This window comes from Amblyomma americanum, chromosome 4 (assembly GCF_052857255.1).
Source record: "Amblyomma americanum isolate KBUSLIRL-KWMA chromosome 4, ASM5285725v1, whole genome shotgun sequence".
Classification (NCBI taxonomy): Eukaryota; Metazoa; Arthropoda; class Arachnida; order Ixodida; family Ixodidae; genus Amblyomma; species Amblyomma americanum.
Window position 1 is genome coordinate 187967333 of NC_135500.1, and position 25499 is coordinate 187992831.

The window sequence follows — 25499 nt, forward strand, 5'->3', positions numbered from 1 at the left end:
ACGTAGAGAGCTTAATCGCTTCGTGCTTAGCAGTGTCACTACTTTAGGCGGTCTTTCTCATGATGTGCACCAATGTGAAGCAGAGAAAAAAAAAAGGAAATAAGCCTGTACTGCAGCGACGTTTGATCGTGCCATAGACCAATAAACTCGGCTTAACGCCAATTCACTATTCTGGTACATTTCTTTCGCCTAAACGGCTGATAATTTTCCGTATTCCGCTGCCACGAGATTCTCGCAGCTCCGACTTGGAGCAGCTATATAGCAGAGCTGTAAGTGCACCAAGAAAATGCGTCGCTGAGCGGAGCATATAATCTGGAATTGCAGTGCGGCAAGAGATTTTTGCCCTCCACTACGGCACCTCTCTTCCTTTCTTCTTTCGCTCCCTCCTTTATCCCTTCCCTTGCGGCGCAGTTCAGGTGTCCAACGATATATGAGACAGATACTGCGCCATTTCCTTTCCACCAAAACCAATTACTATTATTATTATTAAGAGATTTTTGCGCAGCTCCACTGAGTTTACTTTTAGAAAAGGGGCCAAAATGCGCCGTGCTGCGCAACAGACACACACACAAAAAGAGAACTACTCGGTACAACCGCGTGGCGTTCTAAGCGCTTTCATTCCAATCGGGGATTTAAAAGCGTTCTGCGTGAAGAATCCTTTTTCGGTTCGGTGGGCATATCGCAAAGATGCAATTTTCTTCGATTCGAAAAGTTGCTGCGTGCATTTTTGCTCTGGCGTACGTGCTTTACCTGTGGATCTGGTACCGCACGTCTCATCAAGAATTCCAAAAGCAAAAAAGAAGTTCAAGGGTAGCGGGTTTCATTGCAAACCTTCTTATGGCTCCAGCTAACAGAACTAGAGTGCAATCTGGCACAGTAAAAAAAATATAACAAAGCGGTGCGTATGTTTGATTAAAGTTAGCTTTGCTTCCCGTTTATTCCTGGGAGAAGACAGCGCACAGGGCCACCCAGTCGAGTGTTGAGTTTTGTGCCGAAGATAGCCCGGCTTCGTACATTTCTGACAATCTCATTTTTCTCTGCTGTCTTTCTGAATACTGAGTTTAAGCTTATGGGAATAAGTGCGAAAAGTACAAGAGCTTCAAAGATGACAGAGATTTTCGATTCGCATTTTTGTTCACAGTTCAGCCTTGATAACCTGCCTATAAGGCTTTTTTTTAACAATTAACTGCTGCTAGGTGCACTTTCTTGTCGAAACGTAGGCCAGCGGAGTAAGGCTCACCATACACCTTAGCTAATTTTGTTTTTTGTGCTGTCAAGAATCCCATCTTTTTGTCAGGCCAGCGTTCACTACCGCGGCAGACAGTACTGCAACGATAGTATGGTGATTTACGTTGATGCGGCCTCCTACTCTATCCTCTCAAAATACGCTTTTGCGGTGGTCGATCACTCCTTCTACCCTACCTTTCTGCATTCCTTGAGACCCCTGACCCAGCTGCGGTCGAGGCTATTGCCATCGCACTCACCGTCAAAGTACAGGACGAACAAATGCGCAGCTCCCACATTATAGCCGACTCCCCGGCTGCGTGTCGGGTCCTCGGCAACGGCCGAGACTCCAAACATGCCCTCAGAGTTTTACGCCGCCCCCCTCCAGCAGGGTCACGTCATCACCTGGGCTCTCTGTCACGAAGACCTAGATGGTACCGTCAAGGCTGACGCCCCAGCTCGCGATTACACCAACCGAGTGGGGACTCATCGTCCAGACATATAATAGCCCCTTCCGATCCACTACTCTACGCGTCTTGAGACTCGGTCGACGCGTCCACCCTCCTCCTCGCAAACACCTTTCTTCGCTGGATGCCTACACGCTTCGCCCAATCCAGACTCTCACTCTCCGTTCAACGAATGCATCCCCACGGTTGGGCGCCACTCTTGGATATGTACCCATAAACCACACCATCTAAAGCCGCCCAATGCGGCCTCGGTGCAGAGGGAGCTGTGGCTGACCAGCGCCACACTGGAGGACCAGGAGGTGCTCACCGCCATCTCCACAGCATCGGGCAGAGCCACTCCTATATATTGCATCCTATATCCCGACAAAATTTTATTGCTTCCTTTCTTGTCTTTATATTATGAGAAAAATGTACTATGCGCTTTATACGGTTTCCCGAAGGGAAAGAAAAAAGAAGGGAATCTGTGCCAGCATTTGTGTTATGCTTTGTGTAGGAAATTTCAATTTTATATCCGCGAAAGGGATGTTCAGCGTGTGCGTACATGGAGTCCTGGCGATTTTTTGGGAGCTAACGCTAAATGAGAGCGATAACATAGCAACGAAGAATTGATGCTGTGGCGTCTGGTCTCCTCACTGACATCGTATTTCTTCTTTTGTTTCTTTTCATTGTTATAAAAGAATCTCTCTGAAATAAACTTACTGTTCTATTACTAAGGACCTCTCTAGCAGACATCCATGCAGTCTCCTCCAATCGCGTTCCAGAATGTGGTAATTAATATCAGAAGTCTGAGAAAAGAAACAAAGGAAAAATAGGAAACAAACAATTAAGGATGAATAAACGCGAATTGAATACGAACGTTAGTACGAAGAGATATGGAATCAGCAAGCTTAATAAAAATCAACATATTTCTGTTGGTCCTAATGCGTGATGCGTCAACATGATATACGAACTTCGATCCATGACCCACGTCGTCGTTGCTCTTCTAGCGTCTCGGATGCACATCATCTCAGCTCAGGCTCTAAAATTACTAGCTGTGCTTCATCTCATAGCCTCTCGACGTTAAATAGGGAAGGCGGGGAATGGCTACAGCAAGTCTGGCCACTGGGGAGCACGCGCACAAGTACCACCTCCATGCACCTTCGGTTACTCATGGTGAAAGATAAGATCAAAGATATTCCACCCATAGGTTGATTAGCGATTGGCTGTTTATGCGTCATTTGTTCTGGTGACAGCGTATACTTTCTTGGAAAGGCAAATGAAAAGTTCTCGCACAGTCGTGCCGATATATTTACACTTCTAGACGTCTTGATTCATGGGCTTAGATGAAAACCATCCTCGCAAAAAAGTGGGAAAACGATAACACTTGACGCTTGGTTGGGTTGGGATAACTTAGGCGCTTGGGTTTTTAACTGTGTGCCGGCACAGGCGATCTTACGCAGCAATACAGGCTGGCAACTGAAGTCCATGGTGACTCCGATAACTAACACCGGCGACAGCACCGTAGCTGCTTAGAAGGTTTTCAGCTCAAGGCGCATGAACACCTACGCATCTAGTCAGGGCTACTCGCCAGTGTCATCCAACGGCACCACACTTTTTGGAAAACACAACAGCGTTAATCGCGGGTCTAAGCATACGAACACGTGTTTTCAATGGGATGTACATCCTTTGCGGTTGGTTCACTCGTTTAGAGTGAACTCTTAGAGAGTCTCATGCTCCTGGCGTCCACATGAAGACTTAGTGGAGTAAGGTCCGCAACTACGTCGCATCGTGGCCAAGCACGTACACAAAACCCTGCTTGTTCGATCTTCGGGTTGAGCTGAAACTTCCGTCGGGCGCCGAGCAGCTGCGACCGAACAGCGCCAGGAAGCTGACGCGGAACGTCCGGTTCATGAAGCAGTAGGTGATGGGGTTGCAGCAGCTGGAGGCGTAGGCCAGCAGCTGGAGGAAGCATATGCCCCGGTAGCCCAGGCCGAAGTACACGGCTTCCGGCCGGAACAGGGACACCGTGTTGAGCACGTACAGGGGCGTCCAGCACACGAAGAACTCGACCACCACCACGAACAGCATGCGGATGATGCGTTGCTTGGTGGCGAGCGAACGGTCGGAGTCCCGCTGGTGCCACCGGATGGCGGCCGTAGCCCGGAGCCGCTGAGACGACATCCGGGCGGGGTGAACGGCCGCGAACGCCGAGCCTGCGCCAGTTGGAAGATTCGGCATCTCTGCTCCCGAGCCCGTTGCGCTATACACGCATTCAATTAGAGTAGCACTGCAAATGAACCATTTAGAGCCCACGCTAAACTGGCTCTGCCTCAGCTAGAAATCCTTGCCGCTCTTTAAACGCTAACCGCGAAAGGAAATTTTAACTTTACATCTTGCCAGAGCTGGCTCGAACCAGCATTAAAGCACCGCTTGCACTTCTTACCTCCTCTCCTTGTGCGTTGGTGAGGTAAGGATACCTATTGGAGATTTTCACGCCCTATAGAGGGGCGCCTAAATTGATCGAATATGACCGCGTTATAGAGGACTCCTCGCGGGTTGGTAGAATAGTGCTTGTTTGTCGCTTGCGGCCACCTTGCGTGAGCAAAACGGCGTTTATTCTGTTGATAGTGTAAAACAATAAATGAGAGATAAGAAAGAAGTCGTTTGCCGGCGTTTGATAATGGGCGGCACGAAAGCAGAGCGGTAGGTGGACGACGCGCGCTCTGGAGGTAATTTAAAATCAGTAGCACGGACAATGGTTCCCATGGCTCGTGCTCTCAGGTTTTTCGTAAGCAGATCATGAAAGGCATGCAATGAATGTAAGACCGCTATGACACAATTCTTTTCGCGCAATTCTATTCGAGCTTTGCCATCTGCCCATCAATCTGACTAAAGCGATAGAGAGGGCATGTAACGTTCTAGGCACACAAAAAATCATTATGAAATTGAACTCCATTGAAATCATTACACCACCTCACTCACTGTGAGTAACAAAGCACTCTGTCATCGCACAGGCATCCCGCAACAAGGCCTGCAATTAGAGACAGTATTACATAAAATTCTTCGTGCTTTAAATGTGCCCATTAGTCATTTTAGCGCCTCGTATTTACATACGCCCTTCTAGCCCAGGCCAGTATTGTACAGAGTGGATGCCTGATAAGCAATTCGCTTTCATGGTCCTTTAAGCGTTCAACTACAGCACAGAAACCCCCTTCTCCCATGATAATTCTGTACTGCTGGCAACGGAAAACGAACGCAATGACCCGTAGCGGCCCTTCTACCTCGTTAGCGTGCAAACATACATGTAACAGCGCTCCTCACATATATTTTGTACCAAACCTCTGACAACAGAGGCTGAACATGCCGGCGAACTACTAAGGCAAAGGAGAAAAGACGTGTTTCAACGTGCGGCGATCACTCTTGGACTAGATCGCGGCGCCACCACAGCATGTCGTACATATCGTGAAAATTCCAAACAGGTCTTAGTTTGAACTTAAATTAAGTTTTTGCTCTCTCTCTCTCTTTTAAGGCATGTTTATGAGATGCTGGGGAGGACTGACAGAAACAAAGCTAGAATGCTGGTTTGGGTTTAGCAAATAATTTTCCCCTCTCCCTTATGATGGAAACAGCTAAGAGTACATGTCAGTGCTGAATAGATATGCTGACAAACATTTTATTCAATGTTTTCAATGTCTGACGGAGCGTATTCACTGCATACACAAGACCACCTGAGAACGAAGCACAAGCTTACACAAAGTTGCCAGGGAAGGCACACAGATACTACAAAATCTCCGAGGAGACTCATTTGGCTGCTTGTGCACATGTATGGAGGCATGTTTTCTAGCCGGGAAGTAAAAATACTGCACAACATACCAAGACAAGGCGCATTAGAAATAAACTTCGGAACAAATTTGAAGAAAAACTGGGCCAATGAGAACAAGGAAAAACTTGCCCCGTGTTGCTGAGAAAAACTTGCGCAGAATGGCAATTTATGCTCCACCGTTAAAGGAGTATAGACACCTAATTTTGGTGACGCATTTTCTTCTCTACAATGATGCGGAAGACTACGCATGAAGCATCATGCGATATTCGCCTACGGCCACTAAATCATTTATAATCGAATTATTTTCTGTGATACTGTTTGTGTTTCCGCTTCAACAGCCGAACAATGGCTGTGACATCAAAGAGCGCTTTTGTGTCACGTGAGAGATGGAAAAACGTCCATACAATCTCTGCTTCATCATTTTAATTTACTGCAGTGCTGAAGTCAGCCTTCCTCAAGAGCCAGAATGACAACGAATGTGTAAACAGTGATTATATTGCTGTGTTTTTATCTCTCACGTGACCTGGAAGCACATGCTGACGTCACAGTCCTCATTCGTCTGTTGAAACCGAAACTGAAACAGCACGAGAAAGAAGTGCGATTATAAATTATTTAGCAGTAGTAGGAGAAGACCACGTGGTAATACATGTATAATAATACCCTACGCATCATTACAGACAAGAAAACACGCACCCAAAAGCTAGGCGTCTAAACATTTTTAATAACCTAACTTAACGAATCAGCTGGGCGTTGTTGTGCCACTGCCAGGAGTGTTTGCACGAAGGCGAAGTAAAGGTCTCATCACGCACCGTTCTTGGCGATGGCCACGGGCGAGCTGCCGGCTTCGCTCTGCTGCTGCTGCTGCATGGCCGAGCGTAGGGTGGCGGCGATGCGCGCGTAAGTGGCCACCATGATGAGCAGAGGCAGCACCAGCAGCAGCACGTCCAGGAAGAGCGTGAAGAGGCGCTCGTACAGGGGGTCGCCCCAGTCCTCGCGACACTTCATCTTGGCTGCAAAAGACGGAGGAAGGCCACTGTGACTACCTCGGCTAACGGGACGCCGTTGGAAGTTAACAACGCCCGATATTTGCCGGCACCGTATTGGCAGCGCCACTATAGCCGTGGTAACTAAGAGGGAGAGAGAAACGGAGAGACAGAGAATGAAAGGTATTAAGGCATAAGCCTCACTTGCCCCATTAAACGAAAATCCGTGCGCGCGTGTGTGTGTGTGTGTGTGTGTGTGTGTGTGTGTGTGTGTGTGTGTGTGTGTGTGTGTGTGTGTGTGTGTGTGTGTGTGTGTGTGTGTGTGTGTGTGTGTGTGTGTGTGTGTGTGTGTGTGTGTGTGTGTGTGTGTGTGTGTGTGTGTGTGTGTGTGTGTGTGTGTGTGTGTGTGCGTGCGTGCGTGCGTGCGTGCGTGCGTGCGTGCGTGCGTGCGTGCGTGCGTGCGTGCGTGCGTGCGTGCGTGCGTGCGTGCGTGCGTGCGTGCGTGCGTGCGTGCGTGCGTGCGTGCGTGCGTGCGTGCGTGCGTGCGTGCGTGCGTGCGTGCGTGCGTGCGTGCGTGCGTGCGTGCGTGCGTGCGTGCGTGCGTGCGTGCGTGCGTGCGTGCGTGCGTGCGTGCGTGCGTGCGTGCGTGCGTGCGTGCGTGCGTGTGTGTGTGTGTGTGTGTGTGTGTGTGTGTGTGTGTGTGTGTGTGTGTGTGTGTGTGTGTGTGTGTGTGTGTGTGTGTGTGTGTGTGTGTGTGTGTGTGTGTGTGTGTGTGTGTGTGTGTGTGTGTGTGTGTGTGTGTGTGTGTGTGTGTGTGTGTGTGTGTGTGTGTGTGTGTGTGTGTGTGTGTGTGTGTGTGTGTGTGTGTGTGTGTGTGTGTGTGTGTGTGTGTGTGTGTGTGTGTGTGTGTGTGTGTGTGTGTGTGTGTGTGTGTGTGTGTGTGTGTGTGTGTGTGTGTGTGTGTGTGTGTGTGTGTGTGTGTGTGTGTGTGTGTGTGTGTGTGTGTGTGTGTGTGTGTGTGTGTGTGTGTGTGTGTGTGTGTGTGTGTGTGTGTGTGTGTGTGTGTGTGTGTGTGTGTGTGTGTGTGTGTGTGTGTGTGTGTGTGTGTGTGTGTGTGTGTGTGTGTGTGTGTGTGTGTGTGTGTGTGTGTGTGTGTGTGTGTGTGTGTGTGTGTGTGTGTGTGTGTGTGTGTGTGTGTGTGTGTGTGTGTGTGTGTGTGTGTGTGTGTGTGTGTGTGTGTGTGTGTGTGTGTGTGTGTGTGTGTGTGTGTGTGTGTGTGTGTGTGTGTGTGTGTGTGTGTGTGTGTGTGTGTGTGTGTGTGTGTGTGTGTGTGTGTGTGTGTGTGTGTGTGTGTGTGTGTGTGTGTGTGTGTGTGTGTGTGTGTGTGTGTGTGTGTGTGTGTGTGTGTGTGTGTGTGTGTGTGTGTGTGTGTGTGTGTGTGTGTGTGGTGACAAGCAATGGTACCCATAAGAATTGGCTGTGGTTGAGCTGTCGTTAAACTTGGAGTGACGCGATAGCTACATCTGGACGAGTGGAACTCGCCCAGTCGAATTGCAAAGTCAGTCTCGCCGCTCCCTTTCGCTGGGCGTTCCTTCTTCATCTTCGTCACTAGACGTGGATTCACCTAGACGTGGATTCACTGTCTCCACCGCCCTCCGCCCCCCTCCCCCCACTCGGTTTCGCCGGCGCGCCGCCCGCCGGCAGCTGCTCCGCACCACGTGACCAACCACGGCGCCGCCACGCAGCTCAAGGGGTGCCACGCTGAAGGCTCGAAATGCTAGCGCAATGCAGCTTTCCCTACAAAAAGATGGCGTTCCCAGGCTACCTGGCAGGTGGCGGTGAAATTAATGATTGGTCGCGCGCGTTTGCTCGGGAAGAGCAATCTGTATCGCACACATTCCACCGGTGGCAGTGCCTGCCATCCCAGGGCAGTGGAGCATCACTTAACGGCTGCACCACTGCGCCAGGAGGGGCATGAGGACTTCAAGGGAGCTAGGAATGTTAAGTAAAGAAAGACCAATCATGGGAATTAACCCATAGCTAACGCGTCATACCCTTTAAAAGAGATAAGCGCGCAGATCAGAATGGGTGCGGTAGCGTCGCTGGGGATGGAAACGTAGAGCCGCTGTAACGTTTCTGGGCGATTAGACGAACGACGAGCAAGTGGCGACACCGAAGGTTGTCAGGAGTGCCTTTATCCCATCTCGGCAGCCGGGCAGGAAAGAGCGACGCAGTGCTCTGCCGTGTCGCTTAAAGAGCCCGCGCTATCAGCGTTTTTCATACGCGTCATGTTGAACGAGAAATCAGTCCCGCGCGACAGAGTTTGTTATCACCAGAAGAACGTAACACAGTATCGCCAGCTGCGTGGCACCGGGTTACATAACGCGGCAGCGCGCGGCGGCAGCGTTCACAAAGTGAGCGGACGGGCTTACGCCTTTGCACACGTAAGCAGCCTTAATAGTGTCTCCGCCGACCTTTGTAGCGATAGCTACATTACGCTAGCATTTCGAGCCTTCGGCGTGGCACCCTTTGAGCTACGTGGCCGCCCTTGAGCTCCGTGGCGGCGCCGTAGTTGGTCACGTGGTGCGGAGCAGCTGCCGGCATTGCGGCGCGCCGGCCAAACCAAGCGTGGGGGGGGGGGGGGGGGGAGGAGTGGATCTACGCCTTGGGACGAAGATGAAGAAGGAACGCCCAGCGAAACGGAGCGGCGAAAGACTGACTTTGCAATTCAGCTGAGCAAGTTCAACCCGGCCAGATGTAGCTATCGCGTCACTCCAGGTTTAACCAGAGCTAAACGACAGGAAATTTTTTATTTTGGTATTGATTATCCAGAGATTAACGTACAGAACGTCTAACCTCAACGAGGGACGCCATGGTAAGGGTTCCGCATTAATTTAGACCACCTCGGGTTCTTAAGCGTGCGCTGAAATCCCACAGTACACGGGCGTTTTTGCATTTCGCCTCCTTTTAAGTGCGGGCGCCGCAGCTGGGATCGAACACGCGACTTTAGGATCAGGAGACAAACGCCAAAGCCACTGAGCCACCGCGGCGGGTATAGAAAAATTTAATTTGAAGGCCGACCCTCTAGTGGCCGCTTGTAACGTATGAGAGGTGGTTGATCAATTTGTGCTAGTACTGAGTGCGTCAGGCATCCAGTTGGAAGATGGAGTTGTGTATAAAAGCGGACTGTCGAGCAGCGCGGCAATGCAAGAAGATGAATTCTGAGGTGGCAAATAGCGAGGAGCATTTAGGGCATCAAGGTATACCTGGTTACCTCATGAGTCTTTTTTCGTGTTCCATTTTGGCTTATGTTTTACGGAGAACCTGCAGTAATGTTAAAGATACAGAGGATAGCAGGGACGGGGAGAGTTGCCTGTTCTGAAGCCGTGCAAGAGAGTAAACTTTTAGCTTGTCTACATCACAACGTACGTCGCATATCACGAACATAGAGATAATTAACCTCTGTGTTTGTGACATATCTCCATGCAGCTGACTTTCCATGACATGGCAACAAATGAAACTGCAGTGAGAGGCCTGTGCTCCTTCTGTGGTAGTAGTTCATAAAATCCTGTGATATTGATCAATGTATCATTATGACATGATAACGGCTGCTGAAAAGTAACAGAGTACTTGAAGTACTTCCTATGCTTTGTGTTCATTTTCCTTCGGTGCTATCCTTTACACCCACTTCACTTCCTTCACTAAGGAACACACATTCTTTGCATTCTTTGTACCAACTAGGCCGGCTTACTCCTTTGTTGGAAGGAACACACAGTTTACACTGATGCTTACACTGAGCAGTGCTAGAAGTCACCGCTCATGAATTCCTCTCGTGAGATTTTTGCCGCCGCCATCTTTTGCATCAGGAGAGGACTGACCATCTATGCATCCAGACATGCATGCATATGAATTTGCATTGATGCAAGCGAGTCGCGTCGCCCACGCTGGCATTTGGGACAAACCTGAGCCTCGCATACCGCATGCGAAAGCCGTCAGCTGGCGCTGATGTGCCAGTCCGGTTGCTTACGTATAATGGATCGCTGCGGGAAAGTGAAGCCAATCTCCTTGCCTTGTACCTTACGTATACGAAGCATGCGTGGCGAAACCGACGTAATATCCCCGACGTACCGTTCTCAGGATCGCCTTCCATTTATTGTAGTGCACGACGACGAAGGCTGTGCCCTATTCTGTATGCAAATGGTAACCTCAGTCCTGCTGTGACGCTATAAAGAGGCCAGCTGCTTGTAAGTGTGCTTCGTGCACGGTCTGCATCCACAAACAGGCTACAAGCTGGACAGCTAGGGTCAGAGGCAATCTGTGGTCGGCAAGAAGACCGGTCCTTGTGATACGGCTTTTTGAACCATTTTCAAATAAAATAAAGGAATAATATAAATAACTAAATAAAATAAAGAAACTAATAATTTTGTACACTTTTGCTAGGTGGTGACACAAACAGACTAGGCGTAAAGCCCCTCAATAGACTTCATTGAGGGGATTTAGCTAGGTGGGAGACTTGGCTGCATTAATGCTGCTGTCATAGCCTTTTTCAGGCGTTTCTGGGACGCGAACTAAACCTAGTTATATTCTCGTAAACAAGGTGAACTTCCGCTTTTTAATTTCGTGGCCTAAACATTTAAACCTTGCGTGTGCCGTCTCTCCATCACTGGAATTGCCGCTACAGCGAAATTTGTTTAAAAAGAAACAGTAAAATGGTGGAGTGAACGATTGATGACGGGAAGAAAAAGTAGTTTTTATTTTCGCACGCTTTCTTTTGAAATGACTATTTATGACACAATTAAACATGGGAAATGTATAAACAAAATAATGTGCAAACTAAATTCTGGTTACCATTGATATAGACACCAGAAAATTGCTGCGGCGGATATTTTAAGTTTTGTAACCACAAATGTGGACTTGGTGCCTTAGAGCCCAAAATCTCCAAGTGTCATTTCCTTGTCTCCAGCTGAAAGGAGACACTTGGATGATTAGAACTGTAAGCGTTGTTCGTGTAGATCGGCAATGGAGATACACTGACTCTACTTATAATGAAATTGGTGAAAATTGTAGTGAGTGGCATTATGAAGGCGAGCCGCTTGCATGGTTGTTCAACAAAACTAGAAAAACAGCTGAAGTTAAGAGGAGCGAGAGAAAGCTTTCACAGAAAGATTTCTGAAACTGCAGTCCTTGATTTTGCTTGTTGGAAAATTTTGGAACTGACAACACGGCTTTAAAAGTTGTGGGCTGGTACTGTTCGAAGGCGGTGTAAAGCTGAAAGTCCCCAGGTCGTCATTGAAAGCCTGAAGTCACCATCGAATTTTTATTATTATTTTTTGGTTTTCGTGCACACACTACGCACAGGAACGAGGAAGTGGCCGCATCGGGTAACCTCGCATTCCTTTGCCCTCAAATGCAACACTTGGTTGGAATACTTCTGAATGTTAGCAGCTAGTAACGGCCGGAAAATGTGCATTAGATGTGCTCGTCTTTCAAACTTATACTGCTGATGAAGTAGTCGCCTGCAAGAAGGCACATCTCATGACGCGCAGCCGACCGAGCATTGAAAGCCCATAGACGGTCCTAAAGACGCCTCAAAATATTGAGCCGCTGCCGAGAAAACAATGTGCATGTGAGCCCGCAAAACCCGCGTTGGTGTAGACTTGAAAGCTGCACATCAAAGAGCAGTATTCGGTACCGGAAGTAGGAATTCTTTTCCTGTCGGTGCTAAAAAAATTGGTTTTTATATTGTTACTTGAAAGCATATATTTAGTTATTTAGAAAAGACAAAGGAACAGCTGCGAGCGGCACCGAGAACAGAGCCAGAACTTCGTTGTCGTCTTCGCCTCCTTCTACTCGTTCAATCGCTCATTGTCGTCGTCGTCTACCCGCTTCAATATCTTTCGCAAACAGTAACAGTAGATTGAAGAATAGTTCTGGTTTGGTTCATAGGGGTTTAACGTCCCAAAGCGACTCAGGCTATGAGAGACGCCGAAGTTAAGGGCTCCGAAAATTTCGACCACCTGGGGTTCTTTAACGTGCACTGAAATCGCACAGTACACGGGCCTCTAGAATTTCGCCTCCATCGAAATTCGACCGCCGCGGCCGGGATCGAACCGCGTCTTTCGGGCCAGCAGCCGAGCGCCATAACCACTCAGCCACCGCGGCGGCTGAAGAATAGTTCTGTGAAGCTCATTCTCTCATAACTAAACATTTATTAGTGTTTAACAATTAGTTCGAAAAGACGAAAACATGTTGCACCGATTCTGTAAGTGCATTAGCTATAAGGCGCGTTCTCCACATATGTAGACGCTGCGAAATTTGGCGGAAAAATGTAAAATTTTGCGTAATTTTTCATCTCTGCAGATATCATTGGCGCCTGAAGGGGTAGCTTGCGTGGCTACCATTTTGCTAGAAAGCACGCTTTTAGTATATGTCCCCCTTCCTCGACACCCTCCTCTCTGACGTAATGGCTTCGTGACGTAGCAGGTATTCTTATGGAACAGACGCACAAACGGACGAACGGACGGACGGACGGACGCGAAAGTTTAATATGCCAGGCAATTTCGGGAAAAAGTTGAAAATTTGGAAAATTGTAAGATATTTTTGTGGTAATATTGAAGGTAATGGCGCATTGTTTTAATATGTAGAAAATTTTTTTAGGTGTTTCCATCGGTCGCAGCGAACAGTTAGGACTCGCACAGAAAACCATTGGGTAACGCTTTTGACAATAGCAAGAACAATAATAGAAAAAAAAATTCAATACTGCCGTCGGGGGATCTGCAGATAGGTTGATTGTTATAGGGAAATCCTACATTATATGAAAAAATTGTGTTCACAAAAGGTATCCCGTTCAAAAATTCTTTAGCCCAGAATTGCTGGGTCTGTGGTAGCGGAAGTTTCCGTCCACTTTAAAATTGGAACCGCTGGTTCTGTAGTACTGTTACTGGGGACAACCCTTCTGGAAAAAAGAAATATATCGACCATGAATGCTAACCATCACGCTTCGCTGAATAGAATGAGTGACCAGATGTTACACGCAGCTGAGCATAGTGACATGTCCAAGTTCGTTAGCAACGTATTCATAACCACAAACACTAACATGACGGTTAGGATGTTAAACTGCCCGTACTTTCGTCATTGTCTCCTCAACCGTAGCTGGCACTCTGGTTCAGTTAGAGGATACGACTACCAGTGTCGGCTGTACGTGGCAACGACGGCGTGGTGAAATTAGCGGCGAGCGCCTGTTGCAGCGTCCCGAAACAACAGCCGCTCTGACACTGCGTAGAATATAGACCGGGTGGAAATCCAATTACGTGCATGCGAAATGCCCCGCCAGGCCAGATTAAACTGCTATGCAATCCACCTGCTGAAAAATGAAAATGAACCGAACGAATGGATCATCTGCGTAGGCCGCTCGCTATACGAACTGCATGCAGGAGTTTGATAGAGTTTGGAGATCTGATATGCGTGGGGGGCTCAACAAGTTTCGCTTACAGGAGAAACGTAGAAACTTTAAGCTCGCGAGCGCACGTGTCGAGGAAAGTCCCTCCTCTCCCCCAGCTGGGACGAAATGCTTGCGCGCGAGTAATGAGGGGCCACTGATCAGTTCCAGCTGACTTTGAGCCCGTGCGCTCCACATTGCAGGTGTACTGTGCAGCCTACACATCTCTTTATTTGAAAGTTTTCGTCTCTGTGGATGTCTCGTTCAGTGAATACATTTAGCTAGGTATAGGCGGTAAGAAAAAAAAACAAGTAGCATAAAGAGAACGAGGACATTAGACAAGGGTTGAACTAGCGAACGGTGGGTAATTGTGAAAGTAACCTCGCTTACAACTACAAGTTCCGGATTCCGTGCGTCAGTGAAATAGAAATAAAAACCACTAACCTTTCTTAAGCCTAACAGGGCGTATGCAGTCTGAAATACGAAGCTTTGAGGTAAATCATTCTCAATTTAACGCATCACTTGCTAATCTGGGCCCCACTGTGTACTCCTCGTTTTAGTCTTTCCAGTCTTTTTTATTTTTGCAATAGAAGAGACATCTGGGCTAGTTGGTACGGTGACATAATGAATAAACAGCGTTAAAGACCCGGACGAAGAGCAAACAGGACGAGCGCTCGCAACTAACGTTTATTGAGGAAAACACAGAATGTATATGCAAGCCAAAATGTATGTCCAAAACGCCGCAATCATCAAGAACCAAAATACCATGCCATGGAAACCCCCTACACATGCCCTGTTCAAGAAATCTAACCTCATTATCTGTTAAAGCCATGGAAGGGTCACTGACACATTCTTCCCCTAATCGCATGATATGTCTGGCCCCCGGTTGATATTTGCCGAATGGGCATTCAAAATAACTGTGAAAGAAAAGGATGGTAGCCTTTACACCCCTTACAATGCGTAACCAGATATGACACCCTACCAATCTCTAGCGATCTCTCGTGTTCCGTAATCGAACATTGATACATGTGCCAGTTTTACCCACACACTTTGTCACACCATAACGAAATTTTGTATATCACACACACTCTACAAGGAGCATAAGCATGCACATGCTTCACCCGACATGTTTCTTTCGCGAACATTTTTTGCTGCTTTGTTCTTAACCATGCTGCACATTTTCGACAACTTATTTGGTGCTGAGAAGAGCACACCAACATCATACCTTCTGGCCACATTTTTCACATTATGTGACAAGCTATGTACATATGGCAGAACCACGAATCCTTTAGCTCCTCTCTATCTAATCCCCTCCTGCTCGCGTAAAATTGCTCACGACTGCTCTAACTTTTTTCAGCAACTTGTCACACGTTTTTATTATGACGTGACTGGGAAATTCTGCGTTCTCTAGCCTTGTTGCTTGTTCTTGGAAGCTAAACCGCATGCTATGAAAGCATGATTTTGACAGGACTGACTCCAAGCTGGACACAGCGGTGCCATCTTTTACAAGCTTCGAATGATGAGACCCATAATCATGCAGCGGCTTAGCACTCCTAGGCGAATACCGCCAACGCACATCGTAAATCTCAGACCAAGCCCTTGCTCTTGAAACAATTTAAGAATGTTCATTGGTCCTAAGCCACCCTGGCAACCTCTGTAGAAGATCAAAAAATCGTACACATAGCGAAAGATCCTCATTCCCAGCTCATGCAAGTTACTGGCAATCAATCTATCTACGCTGCTTAAGAAAATGTCACTTAGAACAGGAGCGACCCTCGAACCGATACAGATACCTGATTTTTGTGCAGAAACGGCACTGCCAAATTCATCAAGCTTGCTTTTCAAATAAAACAAGGTTACTTCCAAAAACAACACTGTTGTTATACCACAGCTATTTCCAAATGCTATCTCATCATTTTGTTCCGAAATGCACATTCGCAGACTGCTCATGAGGGCTTCATGTGGAATCGGATAACATAAATCTTCCACATCAATGCTAACTGCCGAGAAATCCCCTGGGTTGTCCATTCGCAAGTACTGAACTACCATTTCAGAGTTCTTTACAAGATACGGATCTTGCAGATGCAACGTAGACAAATGTATCGCAAATAGCTTGAGACAATATTTTTCCATAGACGCTTCTTAGAAATTATTGCTCTAAAAGGTTCCCCAGACTTGAGTGTCTTCACAGAAAAGAATATGTCCAGAAATCTTGATTTGGTGTTTTTTACAGCTGTAGCCAATCTGCCTAAATTCCGTTCTTCTAACAAGCGCACGGCCTCTCTCTTGACCTTCGTGGCATCCTTTGACACCGCCTTAAAATTCTTATCGACAGCGTTCAGCGCTTTTTGGTCGTACAGGTCGCCCGAAAGAATGACAAAGCGACCCTCTTTATCCGAGAGAGCGACCTTTAAGATTTCTATCGACCATGAAATCAACTACGTTGGCGCCGTTCTTTCCTTGAAGCAACATTCACGCATTCCCAAATGACGCACGCTCGCGAGCTGTCTTCTACCCGCGTGGCCAATTGCCTGACCTGTGCCACCTTGTCAATGGGTGACAGACGAGGTTCCGTTGCGAACTTGGGTCCCCTGCGAAGCACAGCGAAGTGTCTTTCTGGCACGCAGGTATCCCCACGCACCACGACTTCACCAGACGTTGCCTTGTTCCTTTTCCTCGGAGATAGTCGTAGACGAACACTAGCCCAGAGAAATTCTGCGCTGTAGTCCCAAATCCTGCTCCACTCCTGGTACACTCTAAACAAAGGGAATTAAAAAGGAGTAAAACTGTCCTCTAGCGCACACCCTTTTATGAAAAGGTGTGCGCTAGAGGGCACTTTACTTCCTTTTTACTCCCATATAGGTGTATTTTTGTTTAGAGGGTATGGGCGTTGCTGGTGACCTTGCACATCGACGGAACAGACGACGCGCACATTGTCCCTGTAGAAGCGTACCGGCCGCCCCATGTCGGAACACAGTGTGCTGCACATCCTACGGCTGTGACCTTGCGACGGCTGTGAAGGCCCAAAAACAGCTTGGGCTTCGAGGTGGCAGCGGCTCAACTTCTTGTGCCAAGAGGCTACCCGCGCATTGCATACAGAAGCAGCAATTAGTGAGGCAAGCGTTCGGGAAAGAAACAATTGTCGGATGAAACATGAGTATGCTTATGTTCCTTGTAAATTGGGTGTGATATTACAGAATTCCGTTATCTTGTGACAAAGTGTAGGTGGGTCAAACTGGCAGATGCATCAATGTTCGGTTACGGGTACACGAGAGATCAATAGAGATTGGTAGGGGGTCAGATCTGGTTACGCATTGTAAGGGGTGTAAAGGCTTCCATGCTTTTCTTTCACACACAGTTATTTTGGATGCTAAACCGGTTGGAAGATCAACCGGGAAATCATTGAGGCCAGACATATCATGCGATTAGGGGAAGAATGCGTCAGTGACCCTTCCATTGATTTAACAGATAATGAAGTTAGATTTCTGGAACAGGGCATGTGTACGGGGCTTTCATGACATGGTATTTTGGTTTTTGATGATTGTGTGGTTTTGGTGCTGCTTGGATTGAATATATTCTGTGTATTCCTCAATAAACGTTAGTTGCGAGTCAGCGCCTGTCTTGTTTGATCTTCGTCGACGTCTTTAGCGCTGTTTATTCATTAAATCTTTCTTTATCTGCTCTGCGGCAGCTCAGGAATCGTGCACTGAAATTGATGATCAGCAGTTAAAGGAAACAAAAAATAGAATGCTTTCTAGAAACGTTTGGGAAGGAACCAGGCAAAATTCAGCAGGAAAGTGACTCTGCTCAGTTAATGGGCTGAGCTGTTGACGTTGTTTCAACGTTGAAAAAAAGTCCCACATTTCGGCTCGTTTCTTAACATTCTCTCAACAGAAACTGAATTAAAGACAAAAAAGGCCTGTCGTGCAGGGATATGGCGCCTTCATTGAAAAAAAAATCTAGCATTCTTTAAAAATAAATGTGATGTGTTTCCTGCTAAACTCGGCCTAGTGAACAAGACAACAGGTTCGCGTTTTTAATCTGTCCGTTCTGGAAAACTTCAGGCGCCGTCGTATATCGCCGTCTTCGCTGCGTTCGGCGTCGATAGATCACATCACTTCACAGACGGCAAAGCAGCCTTAAAATAAAAGAGGTAGAAAAAGTGCAGGAACTTAGCGAAAAAAAATGCCTGCGAATTCTGTCACAATTTGTTCCAACCTTCCAAACTCGGAGAGTGCCATCAATTTTATAACGCCTGGACGTAAGTCACGGAAACGCTTTCGACACTGTCGGGAGCCGAACAACGCCCACCAGACGAGAGGCGAAGGAACACCGTCTGGAATCCAAATGTTCCTGCACAGCGAAGGGCATGTATTTCTGGGGCAGAATTTTGAAATTCTTTTCTTCGGGATCCCTTGGTCTGACAGCGAGTTTATGGCATTGCCAATTTGAAGAAAAAAAAAACAGAAAAGGAAAGAAAAAAGAAAGAAATAAGGAAAGAAAAGAAGAAATAATGAAAAGAAAAAGAAAAAAAGAAAGAGAAATCAATAAAGAAAGAAAGGAAGAAAGAAAGAAAGAAATACGGGAGTCTATAGTGTTGGTTTAATGTCCAGGGGAGTCTTCCGAGGTGGAGCAGATTTGTAATAAAGGAGTAATTACTCACTGGCATCCACCCAAACGCAGCCATACGACTACAAAAGAAAGCTCTACAGCTTCCACAGAAATATTGTAGCTAAAGAAAAAATATCGAGGCGCATCACCCGGCCAAAAAAAAAAAGACACAAAAGCGTAAGGTCGATCTAGAGCACAGGAAGGGCACGCGACTACAATAAAGTTGGGCGTAGGCCTTCACAGCTTTCGGGGTAATTTCAGTGCCTCCATCACTTGCGTTCCACGCGTACCAGGAATCAGTCGCTCGATCTTGCCAAGTCTAGACGCAAGTAAACGTCTACAACCAATCCCAAAGCAAAACTTTCGACTGTGCGCGAGAACAGGAGAACCTCATGCTGGTCGCACTGTTCTGCACGAGCTGGGCATAATATCGAGCCTGCCCCGGATTCCTGATTAGACTGCGTTTGAGAAAAATGAACCGAGCTCATAGCTGGCCTTCGGCGAGTCGTTGCGACAGACTCACAGCGCGATGAGGTGCGGAACGCAGTTATTTGAGCCTCATTCGTCACATTTAGGCCCGTCAGCTTCCAAGGCAGCCTCAAGAGAGAACAGTAATGATGACACATGGCTGCTTTCCGCACCCAAGGTGACTACGGTATGAACGGAGGCGCTTCGGCTGTAGAGAAAGTTGTGGAAGTACTCTGGACTGCTGCCAGGTGTCACATGGAAGTATGAATAAAGCTTAAGCTCAAAGAAACCAGCCTATAAAATAACCGATGATCAATAAAAAGTATAGTCCTGCATTGCAGTGAATGTGAGCGGAAAGATAGCGTCAACTGACCGCTTTTTTTTCTCTAATAGCTCTTGACGATATACGCGCAAACTGATAATTTTTATTTGCAGATCAGTTTTCACTTTTCAGTGAATTATTCTACTTATGTTTTCTCTGTGTTTCTTGCTCTGTGGCAATTAAAAGTCCCATGCCTTGTGTTGTATACAGACAGAGAACCCTTTGCTTAACGCCTTGAATAGGCTGCAGATGCTTCGAGTGGGAATGGAACCTTTTACCGATGACCCGACTGATGGATGATGGATTTACTCCGGGTGTTCGTTGTGGCGGTTTTTCAAGCAAAAACTAAACTTAAAGCGAGAACTGAAAACAGCTGCAAACTAGCAAGCACAGCGATAGGCGACGAAAGGCGCCATAATAAACGTACGGGCTTGCAGTGCTCGGATTTTTGATAGGATTTGAGAGCACGATTAAGTGCGCATCGATTTGTGTGGGTGATCGACATGTTTAACAGTACATTAACGCTACAACGTCACCAGGTTTGTGCGGCACCTTGTTTGAGCTTCTCTGGGATGCCAGTTACGTAAACCGATCGTACTCCGTACATTCCAACACATAGCAGCCACCAGCAGTGCGACACGAGATTTCCGCCTTTCACTGCGTCATGAGTATAGTCATCTTTCGGCGGAAACATTTGCAGAGCTTGCTTCACTGGCTGAGCGCATGAATCCCTGAAAGCTCTTATATCTTTGGTTTAGCCATACAGCCGTGCATTCATCTGTGGAACCAACCTCAGGTAGCGCATTACTGGCTGTCACCATAACCTCTCAAGCCACTAGGACATACGTTGCCTCCCAGCCTCGCTCTCTCTTCCGCTTCGCACTTCCCCTCTCCCCTAAGAGCGGAGGAGGATTTCCCTTTCTCCCTTTGCCATATGCTACATTTGACAGGTCGTGCGCAATAAAATAAATTAAAGCAAATTAATTCTATTAAACTACTTCACTAATAAATTAAAAGCCTCATCGTTTACGCAGTAGATTCCACGGTAGAAAGCAGGATTGTATGGCTAAACGAAACTGCAACAGCTTTGGCTGTAAATGCTAGGGTCTGTGTGTGTATGTGTGTGATGCCACCACCCAGTGCCCCTAGCGGATCGGAGCGAATCAGAACAACCTCCAAGCAGGTTATGGGCACCCTTCGGACCCGTAAGGGGCTTCCTCCGGAACACTCTCTGGTGGTGCACCGCCGGGCACTAACCGGTAAAAATCAACCTCCTACCGGTGGAAATGCGCTTTCCCCTAGCGAGAGCTTCCACACACCCGGACACCTACGCCTGCCTCAAGCTCCACCGGACATCCACATTCCTCTCCCCCCAGAAGACCCACACCCACCACCAACTCACCTATCCCCACACTATACCCACCTGCACTCTCCAAAACTCTCCACCCACCTGAACCACATGCAGTAGCAAAACGCAAAAGAGACAGCGAAATAAGCTAAAGGACGCAATGGGAAGGCGACCAGCGTAAAAGCGGAATGTACCTACAAGCAATGCTGCTGAAGCAGATTTGAGACGTCACATCTTATAATTGCCTGTGTATTTTTTCCTGCCCTACTGCTCTGTCAACGCAGTTTCTTTGAAGGAAGGAATAAGCATTAATTGAGAGGGAGGAAGATGGTAGTTAGAGCAAAGCAGGTGGAGCCTCCAGTCCAGGATCCCAGCGGCCCTGGCCGACGCTGCGCAGATGGCGATGAGCGCCTCCTGGGCTTCCGGGGCGGAGATAGCCAGCCGCACTTCCCACAGCTCCGATTCTACATTGCGCGGATTTAGGGGGTGTGGTTTATGCGTGCATGTCTATGCGATATGAAGAAAACTATGAGTGAGTGCCGCCGGACCATAGGCATGCATTTGATATATAGTGTTCGGTGGAAACTGAGGAAAGTGAGAGTGTGAATTCGGCGGAGCCTGTAGGCATCCGGCGAAGAAAGGTGTTTGTGAGGAGGCGGATAGACGCGCCGATTGAGACGTAAGGTCTCAAGGCGCGTAGAGTAGTAGGCCGAAAGGGGGTACATGTATGGCCTGTTAATCCCCGCTAGGGTGTCAGCTAGGCCCGTGTCAGGCTTGACGTTGCCTTCTACGCCTTCGTGACCGCGGGGCACAGGTGATCACATGATCTTGGTGGAGGGTGGCGCCTAAAATGCGGAGGCCAAGTTTGGGGACTCGGCTGTTGGTGAAAGCCCGACACGAAGCCGGTGAGCCGGTGATAATGCGGGAGCTTTTCCCTCGGTCAGCGCAGGACGTGCTCAGGACTCAAATAACCAAAATTAACGGACTTTGACCCGAACCGAAGCTCATGTGTATTCACTGAAAACAGGCACAGTACGTACTCGGCGGCTCCAAGTTAACTTCATTCGAGCAATACTCTGCTAAAGAAAGGTCGAGGTATCGTACACAAGAGGTAGAGTAGCGTGCTGAAACGCGATAACTACAGGACCAACTTCACAATAGAGAAAAAGAGCAGCAGGCATAAAGTACAGTCTCGGGACTTGAGGTACTCTGAGCGCAAGGCACCTACCGGAGTCCCTGATGGGCCTGAGCTGGCTGAGCAGCGCGATGGGCAGCATGAGCAGGAGGGAGACGACCCAGACGGCCGCCACGGTGCGCTGAGCGTGCCGAGGCGTCTGCCAGGCGCGAGAGCGCAGGGGCTCGCAGATGGCGTAGTAGCGCTCCACGGACACGGCCACCAGGGTCCAGTCGGACACGCACACCGACACCGCTGTGGAGTGCGGGAATGCAAGGGAAGGGAAGGAAAGGGGGAATACAAATTGAAATAACAGCGTACACAGAAGGAAGCTTTATTCAACGACCGCAAAAGCGGCTCGAAGGAGCACATTGAGAAAACATACACTGGTGGAAACACAGCTGTACTTAGTTATCCTGTAGGGAGCACTAAATCGTCATTCGGATGTGAGACGGCAACTTTGTTTTCTCCGAAAAATTATTTAACACACACACACACACACACACACACACACACACACACACACACACACACACACACACACACACACACACACACACACACACACACACACACACACACACACACACACACACACACACACACACACACACACACACACACACACACACACACACACACACACACACACACACACACACACACACACACACACACACACACACACACACACACACACACACACACACACACACACACACACACACACACACACACACACACACACACACACACACACACACACACACACACACACACACACACACACACACACACACACACACACACACACACACACACACACACACACACACACACACACACACACACACACACACACACACACACACACACACACACACACACACACACACACACACACACACACACACACACACACACACACACACACACACACACACACACACACACACACACACACACACACACACACACACACACACACACACACACACACACACACACACACACACACACACACACACACACACACACACACACACACACACACACACACACACACACACACACACACACACACACACACACACACACACACACACACACACACACACACACACACACACACACACACACACACACACACACACACACACACACACACACACACACACACACACACACACACACACACACACACACACACACACACACACACACACACACACACACACACACACACACACACACACACACACACACACACACACACACACACACACACACACACACACACACACACACACACACACACACACACACACACACACACACACACACACACACACACACACACACACACACACACACACACACACACACACACACACACACACACACACACACACACACACACACACACACACACACACACACACACACACACACACACACACACACACACACACACACACACACACACACACACACACACACACCCTCTCTCTCTCTCTCTCCCCATTTTAAGTGCCAGGTGCGAAATATGCGAATTTGTACTTCTGTACTCTTTCTCTCCTCTCACCCCCTTTTGTACCTAGGCTATTCACAGTGCGTTGAGAAAAAACTGATGAAATCACCATCTCTGCAGTTTCCTCCTGCATACCAAACGCTGGAGGGGCAACGCTTCTCTGCACAACACGGGTAGCGCGTGCTTTCATCGATCACTCATGCTTCAGATTGTTACGTCATTTTTTACTTTGGTTTTGAATACATACGCTTGTATGTGATCTCTTTTCCTTGCACAAAAGGAAATGTCAATGCCAGTACTAAGGTATTCGATGATGCAGCATTAACCAGACAGACGCAACACGAGCGAGGAAGGACTCGCTTCCGAATACTGAAAGGCTTTCTCCAGGCGCGCACTTTTTCATACAACGGGAGAATGCTCCTCAATCAAGTTCATCTGTGGAGACCATTCGAATGTTTATACGGAAGAGAGCCCACTGGTTAGGCATCTGCTTAGAAACTGCCGGAAACACCGTGAACCCTATAGGCACTACATTTGAGAGCTTTTTTTTCCATGAAAATATATATTCATCATGTATGCCTAACCCAACGATATGCCGTGCCGTCAAATTTGCCTGCTGTAATATTCCATGTCATGACATCACATAGCATGACATGTTATGACATAGCACAAAGTACCATAATTTTCTTCATCACAAAGTATAGCACACTGTAATGACTATAAACCAGCCACACCAATCATTTGGACGGTTGTAAAGGACAGCGACCACCCAGCCTACGAACGAATACTGCGGGAATTTTACTCAGAAAAGTTTAATCAAGAGAAAGATGCAGTGGCTGAATTGGCTTTCCAGAGAATTTTTTTAAATGCGCATGCTCAATCGTTAACACTATAGGCAGCTAGCGTTTAAAGGCCTCATTCTGAAGCCGAAATGGAAAACTTCAGCCGAAGATAGCAGTTGCCGTGACATGTCGCCGTTTTACTTATTTTAGGTTTTCTGAAGAATGCAACTTGTCCGCTGCACGTTGACCTCAGTAACTCAAGCCTATGCGTGGAGTGTCTTTTGAAAAGACAGTAATAATGCTTTCTGCAGTTGGAAATAGTTGGAAGGTAACAATATTAGTTATGCTTGTGGAGCTGCTGAAATTATAGGTTCTGTGTATACAAAGTCTTCCCAGGGCGAAACTACAAGGATGCAAGGGCAACGAAAAAAAAAGCTGTGCGCATAAGTTCATTGCCCAAGGCACCCGTAAAGGTGCTGCGACTTTACGCCACCTGGCTGAATTATGCCCTACACGCCTTGAGAATAGAGAAAGCATTCTTCTTCGAACGGCACAGGGAACGCGCACTCTATACATCTTCCAGGAAATGGCCGTTGCGTAACACAAAAGGCACCGAACTCGCTCCCATACGACGCGGGATGACACGCAGCCGTCTGCAGGATAGAGCTCATGTCGTCGGTTTACACTTGCATACCGGGCCCACGTTTTCGAAAAAAAAAAAAACAGGATAAAAGACTAGCGACGAGCGCAGGCTCAGTTTACGGGGTTCCTAAAGCGTTGAATGCCGCCGGCCTCAGATGACCGCAGAGAGCTATTAGCCCGTGAAGCAATTAGCGCTGATTTGCGCTCGCCACACAGAAGCGCTGGCATTTTCAAAACAATGTGCCGCGGGCAAGCGTGAGGCAATATCGCGGTTGAACTAATGTGGACGCGTGGTCGTTGCTCGGCTGAATATATTTGTTAGGCCTTGCTGCCGGACAGAAGCACGTGACACATTGTGTTTCGTCGAGCGGAAGTGCAGTTTTTGTCACGCATGACGACGCGAAACTTGTTCCCCGAAATTATTTTCACGAAAGACCATGGCGCAAGTTTGTCATGCGCCCTCCCGTAATGTAATAAGATCAGCGAGCCGTAACATGGGCCCGCAATTTTCTTTTTATTTCAAAGGCGCATCCCTCAATCGCAACCGAAAAGATTCTTTTTTCTTTACAGTTTTTTTTTGTTTCGTTGTTTTGTGAGATCTTCCCTTTCAATGAAAGCAGCTGTGCGATCGCTTTGAAGCCAAATTATTTCTCCAGTGTAAACAAGCACACATTCGGGTAAAGAGCTTGCGCCATGAGAGCGATAGA

At 47.8% G+C, this 25499-nt stretch overlaps 1 protein-coding gene across 1 annotated transcript in view; it reads right to left on the minus strand.

Annotated features, from left to right (window-relative positions):
• Nucleotides 1-2271: 2271 nt before the first annotated feature.
• LOC144130489 (cholecystokinin receptor type A-like) overlaps nucleotides 2272-25499 on the minus strand; it is a 64948-nt gene continuing 41720 nt past the window's right edge. Inside the window, exons 4-6 of the mRNA XM_077664406.1 lie at nucleotides 21892-22092; nucleotides 6303-6503; nucleotides 2272-3883 (exon numbers count right to left, since the gene is read on the minus strand). Coding sequence (XP_077520532.1) covers nucleotides 3447-3883; nucleotides 6303-6503; nucleotides 21892-22092 — 839 coding nt within the window. The 3' untranslated portion in view covers nucleotides 2272-3446. The remainder of the gene's footprint in view (nucleotides 3884-6302; nucleotides 6504-21891; nucleotides 22093-25499) is intronic.